This window comes from Coffea eugenioides, chromosome 9 (assembly GCF_003713205.1).
Source record: "Coffea eugenioides isolate CCC68of chromosome 9, Ceug_1.0, whole genome shotgun sequence".
Lineage (NCBI taxonomy): Eukaryota > Viridiplantae > Streptophyta > Magnoliopsida > Gentianales > Rubiaceae > Coffea > Coffea eugenioides.
In genome coordinates, this window is record NC_040043.1 from 26,788,140 (window position 1) to 26,796,745 (window position 8,606).

The 8,606-nt window shown below is 36.0% G+C and overlaps 1 protein-coding gene across 1 annotated transcript; it reads left to right on the forward strand.

The window, feature by feature from the left end:
* Positions 1-917: 917 nt before the first annotated feature.
* Positions 918-7,589, forward strand: LOC113782389 (putative receptor-like protein kinase At4g00960). Its single transcript, XM_027328282.1, has 10 exons — positions 918-1,066; positions 1,170-1,427; positions 1,976-2,088; positions 2,428-2,562; positions 2,668-2,789; positions 2,888-3,098; positions 3,220-3,457; positions 3,642-3,792; positions 3,914-3,971; positions 7,318-7,589. Exons 1-10 carry the CDS (start codon positions 918-920, stop codon positions 7,587-7,589), a joined length of 1,707 nt encoding a protein of 568 aa, XP_027184083.1.
* Positions 7,590-8,606: the final 1,017 nt, after the last annotated feature.

Genomic DNA, 8,606 nt, shown 5'->3' on the forward strand with positions numbered 1-8,606 from the left:
GGTGATTTTACCACTTGGTTGCCTCAATGGTTAGGGTTAGAGCTCACAGAAGGGAATCCTAGATTGCAAGTAGTAGTGAGAAGAAATCCTGCAAAGGGAGATGGTGAATTGAGACACCTTCTCACGAGTCAACTAGAGGTTAGACTCAGGGCAGCTACACATGTTCGTTTGCCGATTGAATCAATTTGGTGTCAGGACTGTATTGATTCGGGTGTGTAGTTTGGTACCATATTATTTGGTAGTTGAAGGCAAATGGTTGCTAAAAAAAATTTTCGCCATGGTAGAGATTTGTTAGGAAATTGGCTTAATTTCTTTTAGGTAAGATTCTTATTTGGTGTGGGAAGTAACTAGTTTCCTAATTGGATTTGGTTACTTGAAATAGTAGTCAAGTAAATTCCTATTTAGCTAAGATGCTATTTCCTACTCTATATGAGTTTAGAAAATAGTATTGGTTTCCAATTGTTATTTGGTTTTTTTGGCAGTAATGTTCCCTATAAATAGGTGGGTTGGCATACTACACAAAAGACACACAAGACACACACAAGGAGACACAAGAGGCATCATGTACCCTTATACATGGGGTGTGAGAGAGGGTTCTTGGGAGATGAGAGATGGTATACAAGGGTTGAGCTTGGGTTCAAGTTGTATTCTTGTATAGGGTTTTCCTCTCATAATAAAGAACAGGTTTCTCTCCGTGGACGTAGGCTCAATGGTGGAGCCGAACCACGTTAAATATTGTGTGTCGTTTATCTTTCATGCTTGTGGCTTATTTGCTATTAAATTGTTGTGCACTTGATATCTCAATAGTTGTTTGTTCCGCGCTTGGATCCTAACAAGTTCAATATCAAAGACCAAAGACTTTTCGTTACTTTCGTGATTCCCCTTTTCACAAATCAAGGAAAGTATGTAACACGTCCATGGACCTTTCAGAAGTCTTCCTATGTGACTTGTTCCCTGGCATAGTGCATTTCATACTTCCATCTCAAGTATCAAGCATGCCTGAATGCAAAAATGTACCACTGTCTACTTTTGATCTACCTGATTCTGATCAAGATGATCTCCAAAAGTATATTATTCTCATGTTTCCTGCTAATTTGTTTGATTAGCTTCAACACGAGACAGATTTATGCCTTTAAGTAGTGCGTAAATACTACATATAATCCTAACAGCTCTACTGGCAGTACGTATACAGAGAACCTGAATTTCCTCCTCTCCACTTTATCCTCAAATACTTCCTTGACCAGCAGGAATGGCTTCTACAACTTCACTGCTAGCCATGACCCCTCTAACATGGTCTATGGCCTATTTCTTTGTCGAGGTGATGTGAATCCCGATGTTTGTGGACAATGTGTAGCAAATGCCCGTGGGGAGATTCTAAAGACATTCTTGAATCGAAAGACTGCTTTTATTTCGCATGACGAATGCTTGTTGCGTTATTCGAAATGAGTCCATGTTCTCAAGAGCCGATTGGAGTATCTCCTTCTTTGCTCGGAATTCACATAATACCACTGATCCAAACAAGTTCAACCAGGTCTTAAGAGATATGATGAAAGAGATAGCAAGTCGGGCTGCAAATGATGGCCTTGTTTGGAGTTTTTTTTGTTAAATTTGTCTGTTACAAGTTTTTTAAAAACTTTAACTACAGTAATCTCAAAAAATTTTTAAAAATTTTTAACTATGCACTTTAAAATATTCAAAAATTTACACATTTCAAAATTTTTTTAAAAACTTCTACAGTAAAGTTTTAGATAAATAACCAAAAAACTCATTTACCAAACGGGGTTCAGGGGAGAAATTTGTTGTTCAAGAAGCTAATTATTCCCCATCTCAGCGGATATACGCCCTTGGACAGTGTACTCCTGATCTTTCCAGGAATGACTGCGAGAAGTGCCTTAGAAATGCCATTTTTCAAATATCTGGATACTGTTCGAATAGTTTGGGCTGTAAAGTTATGTTTTTTTAGCTGTAACATTAGGTATGCACTGTACAAGTTTTACAGTTCTGTAAGCCCAACACCCAAGCCTTCATCGAATCTTGGTCCTACTCCTCTCCCTTTTCCCCCTCCTTCCAATTCCACTAATAGTGAAGGTCATTTCCGGTTCTTACTAAATTGATATGAATTTATCTGAACTCTCAATTGCAATTTTATTTTAGGAGTAGTTAGTAATTCAAGTCTTTCACCCTTGTAGCTATTGAGCCCACCTGGTAGTCAACAACTACACTCATCGTATTCCCATGTGGATTGTATGGATTTCATTACTTTTTCTCCTTTGATCCGTTATTTTGAAAAATCCAGTATTAGAATTAAATTGTCTCATTTGATAAAGAATTTAAAGGAATAAATGAATCTGAACACTTCACTTTTTAGATCCGTACCTACTTTAAAAGCATATTTTTGAGATAAAGAACTTTTATCAAAATACTCAGAGGGGGGCCGAATCTCAACAAAAACAATTGTTGCAATCGTTGTCCTGGTCTCTATTGCCATTTTGCTATTTATTGTGGGCTTCTACATAGCAAGGAGATCCAGGAAAAAATATGATGTCATTATCGCAACAATCGGTATATTATAAGGACTAAGAAGTGCAGTTGAAGTAAACATATTTATCATTCTTAAAAGGGTCGATTCATTTAATTCACTAAGTTTGTATCATTTTTTTTTTGTAGGTACAAGTGAAATCTCAATCATAGAATCATTACAATATAACCTCATTGATATTCAAGCTACCACGAACAACTTTGCCATTGGAAACAAAATTGGTGAAGGTGGATTTGGTCCTATATACAAGGTACATTAAGTTTAAGCCATTTTCAAGTATGCTGAAAATTTATGAATATGATTGTTGTAAATCAAAATTTTGCTTATACTTTGTTAATTTGCAATCAGGGTACACTTCATAATGGACAAGAAATAGCTGTGAAAAGACTATCAAGAAGCTCAGCGCAAGATACAAAAGAATTTAAAAATGAAATTACCCTGGTTGCTAGGCTTAAACACAGAAACCTGGTCCGACTACTTGGTTTCTGCTTGGAAAGAGAAGAAAGGATACTTATCTATGAATTTATTACCAACAAAAGCCCTGACTACTATCTTTTTGGTAGGCTTCAACTTCAAGTCAAATACTCGTAATTTATTTTGGAATTGCCAAGCTGTTTGTGGAAATCAAATTTTGTAGGCAAAGAAACTAACAAGACTTGTCATGTTTGATGTTTGCATAGACCTAGAAAAGCAGCCATTGTCAAATTGGTCAAAACGATACAAGGTCATAGGAGGAATAGCAAAGGGACTTCTTTATCTTCATGAAGATTCACGACTTAGGATTATACATTGCGATCTTAAAGCCAGTAACGTATTACTAGATAGAAATATGGATCCAAAGATTGCTAATTTTGGCTTGGCAAGGCTCTTTGAAGTTGATCAAACTGAAGGAAACACAAGTAAAATCGAAGGGACATTGTAAGTTCTGCCACCCTTATCTTGTTATGCTACATGTTTATATGATTCTCATATTGCAATAATTCCGCCATCATTAAGCCTCTAATGTTTGATTATGTTCTCCATATCTTTTTGGTCACCATCAACCTTTAAAATTTCTAATTATTGAAGCCTCATATTTTCAACAAACGGTTCTAATTTGCAGTGGTTATATGGCTCCTGAGTACGCATTGCACGGCTTGTTCTCTGTAAAGTCAGATGTGTTTAGTTTTGGTGTTTTAGCTTTAGAAATTCTAAGTGGCAAGAAGAACAGTCAATTCTACCAAGCTCACCGCGAAGATGACCTTCTAAGTTATGTGAGTGCAAAATAAACATCTCATTTTCTTGGCATTTCTTGGCGTTCTCGTTGGAGAGCTCTTGTATGCATTTTAACGACATAGTCAATTCCACTATCATCACTTGCAATACATGTTGCAGGCTTGGAGACAATGGAGGGATGGAACAACACTAGCATTGATAGATGTTTATTTGGATAGTGTATTATTTGAAATAATTACTGTAGCACTTTTTGTAATGTAATGTATGTGAGATAAAAAGGTGTTTGGGAATATAAAAAGATGGGTTAGGAAATGTATCTATGATACAAGTGAAATATTATTTGGGATAATTTCACTATCCAAGCAAACCAGGTCCAGAGTGTGAGGACTTGCAAATTCCTTATTTTTTTCTTAAAAATTCCCTTTTATTTGGAAATTATTTGGAAAGTATTACTTTATAATAGCCCTACTACCCAATCACCTCACAATAAGTGCAAATGAATATAGAAGTAGGGTTTCACTTTTCGTTTTTTAAGTGAGCGTGAATTAGGGTTTTACGCCTCCGGTACGAAGTGTGGATCAAATTTGGTGATTAAAAGTGAGTTTTAGAGGATATTAAGTGTGGAATTAGAGGTGATAATAATAAGTTAGTGAATTATAAGTTAAAACCCTAGTATACGCGATTTAAGGAAAATTGGCTCGAACCGACGGGTATCGCTCACTACTGATTGACCACACCACTTGACTACCACTTCCTCATCATAAAATATCATTGATATTGGTGCAAAATATCTCCCTTATCCTCAGCCCTCTTAGCTGAAATATTTGACCAAAAAAATGCAAGGAAAAGAAAAAAATTGAGATGGATTTTGGTTGCGACAAGTGGCAACCATCCCTTAAGTGTTGACCAACCAATTTTCCTCCATATTTATCATTAAAAAACACACAAATTGCCCTCATTTTCTTCCTCCTAGCCGTGAACAAGAGAGAGAGTGTGAGCAAGACAAAAACATCTTTACTTCATCTTGATTTGCACCATTTGAGTGAAAAAAAACAAGATTCTAAACCGATTAACTTGTAAATTGGAAGCTTGGGAAGCTCAAGGAACCAAAAATTTCAAGGAGAAGTGGAGGATAACTCTAGCAAGCTTTGTTTTGAGGTAATATGGCTGACCACTCTTTTCTTTTTCCTTAATCATGCTGGAGTTGCTTAGCAGCTTGTATTTGGGCTTGTAATGCTTATATCAAGTGATTTTGGATGGTTGGGGTGATGAATTTGAGTTAGGGTTTGAATGATTTCCTTCTCATACTTGTTGTATGGATGGTGTATGATGTATGCAAGCTTGTATATGAGGTGGTAGTGATGGTTTTAAACTAGAAATGAGAATTATATCTTGATTATAACAAATTTTCAGAATTGAAGTTAGTATGCACCCTGTTATGCCTGGTTCTAGTTCACCATGTTAGAGGCCGAATTAAACTTAGCATAAAACATGAAAGTTGTAGATAATGATGTTTTATAGGGTCTGTAAAATTTCAGCTCAATCCAAACACTGTATTGTGTGAAAAGCCAAAAATACCCCTGACTGCCAAAGGAAGAACTTTAGGGACAGTTTTGACATTTCACCAATCTGATCGCGCCTGTTCACCCTGATACGTACTAGATTAGCATTTTTCCAAAACATGAAAGTTTCAGTGCTATGTCTTAGCTTTCCAATGCCCCTAGAATCGCCTTGATTGGACTTCGGTAGCCTGAGTTATTGTCATTTAAGCATAGCGCGGTTAACTGACCTGTTTGTGAGATTCTGGTTCTGTAAATTGGGAATATGACTTGGATACACTAGAAACTGGACTAAGTGGTCTTCACCAAAATTGTAGCCCTTTGTCTTAGCTTCGAAATGGTATAAGTTTCACCTCAATCCGATAAGCGTAGCCTCAGTTATGTCCGTTATGCAAAATAACGTCAAATCTGTCTTTTATTTTTTGACACAAACTTCATTTCCGCATATGTTTCTAGCTTGGTTTGGTACTTGTATACTTTGAGTCTATTGAATGGCTATGGAAATGAGATGATTTTGTGTATGATTTTGGGACTGACTGAGGAAAAGAATGAAGCCATAAATGGCTGAAAAATAGGTAAATACAAAGGGCGTGCTGCCCAAATTTACGTTCGAGGGCTAAACAGCTATACTTGCGAACTCGAGTAAGGCTTGAGAGCGAATATCACGTGAACCATCTAGGATATTTGCATCTTCTTTTATCGAGATATATAAATTAGAATTTGGCCGAACTTGTACCCTTGGAAAAATAAACTTAACGACTAATAGAAATACGTTTTCTTTGTCACTTCGATTCAAATGGAGATTTCAAAGTTTTACGAGCGAGCATAAGTTTTACAAATATTTTACTTATATCCTTTGGTTTAAATGTACTTTTTTCCCTACCAAAATCATATTTATACTTTGTACTAGTACGTATTCAAATTTTCTTTGAATCACTTTGAATCACTTAAATCTTTGACGATTGAAGCATAATGTATTCTTTTGATTATATTAGGGTTCATCGGTGACTGACGGTATTATCCGGAAGGATATTTTGGATATTATTTTGTGTAAATAGGTGAGTGTTCCTTGTTTGTTATATTTCCACTGACTATATGGCTTGGTTTTGACTATATGGCTTGTTGTGGATGTATGATTACTTGTTCCATGTTATCCATGATTGTTAAAATGAATTTTACTAGGCGAGTGTGTACTTTATCGCACTCGACCTAAATAAATATAAAATTTTCAATGATTAAATGATTAAATGCTAGTTGCGCATGAATGTAAGCCGTTTGGCTGAACTAGGCCCTTACCCTTGTTACCTGTCGACTTGAGCCAGAAGCGGACTCGGTCGGGCGATTTGGTGACCCTGGGTGAAAGTTTGGTACACTCGAGTATTACCTTGTAGTCTGGTGGAGTCCGGCCAACGTCCGGAAGGGGGTGAATGAAATGAATGAACGAATATCAAAGCAAATGAGGGATTTTACTTACAAAAATGCATTTTCAAATGATTAGAGGAATAAGAGAATGAAAGGAGAATGAATGAACGAATGAATGAATGACTCCCTATGAGCACGTATCCTTTTAATGAATGTGTTGTTATCGTTTTATATTGTAAATGTTTCTTGAACTATTGGTTATTTATGGTTAATGCATAGGACTTATTGTTTGATTATGTGTTTGAAACCTCACTGAGTTTTAAGCTCATTCCTTTAGTTTTGTTTTCCTTAACAGGGGAAGGCGAGCAAGGAGAGAGCTCTGTATAGACTAGCTTGGTTGAGTTCTTTAAAATTTCTTTTGTAATGGTTCTCGCCCTAGCGTTTGGCACGGGTTGGATGTATGAAGCATTGAGAACCTTTGTTTATTTGAGTGTGTACCCCCTTTTGAGATAGAAATGTATATAAGTTTTGCGTTAAGTTTTGGATTATCATTATGCTTGTTCCTATGGTTTTATTGGAGGTATGATGGAGTCCCGGCGAGAGCTGGGCAGGCGGTCCGCCAAACCCTTTGGTTCGCCTTAGGGGAAGGTGGGGCTGTCACACAGAGCATCCATATTGGCTTGCTATGCGTTCAAGACAAAATTGAACAAAGGCCAATCATGGCTTCAGTAGTTCTTATGCTCAACAGTTACTCTGTAACGTTGCCTGCACCTAATCCACCTGCATATTTTGGTCAAAGTAGAATACAAAGCTTGCCTAACAATTTACCAGAATTTGATACATCTAGTGGCACCAAGTTTCTACCAAGCTCCTCGATGAACGAAGTTTCAATTACTGAATTATATCCCAGATAAACAAAAGCAGACTTAAAGACATTTCTAATCATGTTAGCTTGGAGCATGGGCAAAACTTGTCTAGATTTTGTATGTTCATTTTTTAATTTATTGTTTTGTACCATAAACTGTAACATTTCTTTAACTCGTTATCTGTCCCGCAGTTGTGTTGATTGAAGGTGTCCCGCCTTGACCATTGTGGTCTACTTTGTAAACCATGTGGAATGTGGACTACATTCCGGCACATCATTCTACTTAGGGTGGGCAAAATTATCCGCTAATCCGAAAACTCGCCATATCCGATACAATCCGATTCGAAAATTAGGATACTCGATATGTATTATTTAATCGAGTCAAAAGAGCGTCCGGTACCCTTTAAAATGTAGGGCGGGTTAGAGTCATATAATTAAAAACTTGTGGGTATCCAACTCGCCCCGCATATATTTATACACACACATATATACATATATTTATTTATTTTTATACGCATATTATAAAATAATATTTTTAAACCTAAATAATCAATTTCATTGAACAAATTGCATTACAAATATGAGAGATTATAGTTTATTTATAAGATTCATTTGTAGAGATCATGATTTTATGTTTTATAGAAAAGAGTTTAATTAATGTGAAACATATATTTAAAAGAATGTGCTACTTATTTCAAATTTTTTATTGAATTTGAATTCTTTTAATTTTTTCCCGTGTTCTCTTCGCATACTTGTTTCTTGATGGAAATTTTTTTTTTTAAAAAAAAATCTTTATTAAATCTTAGATGAAAGTGTAAAATACAAAATTAAATTAATATAAATTATTTTTTAAAATTTTAAATAATAAGTGAAGCGGGGTAGGTATCTGTTGATCCGACCTTATCTTGATAGATACTCGCTGATATGTGGGGTGGATAAGAGTTAAAAAATGGCTCACCTGTAAAGTGCGAGTCAGGTCAGCAAAATGGTAGACCCAACCCGTGTCCATCCCTAATTCTACTATCTTATAAGTAAGAGAGAATTAACACATAAAAAGGTGTTTGGT

Bases quoted from the DNA above. Each gene is read 5' to 3' on its own strand.
- LOC113782389 (XM_027328282.1), top strand. From the start codon at position 918: ATGGACCTTTCAGAAGTCTTCCTATGTGACTTGTTCCCTGGCATAGTG. The intron at 3,099-3,219 runs GTAGGCTTCAAC...ATGTTTGCATAG, and splicing joins CCCTGACTACTATCTTTTTG to ACCTAGAAAAGCAGCCATTG. The intron at 3,458-3,641 runs GTAAGTTCTGCC...TCTAATTTGCAG, and splicing joins AGTAAAATCGAAGGGACATT to TGGTTATATGGCTCCTGAGT.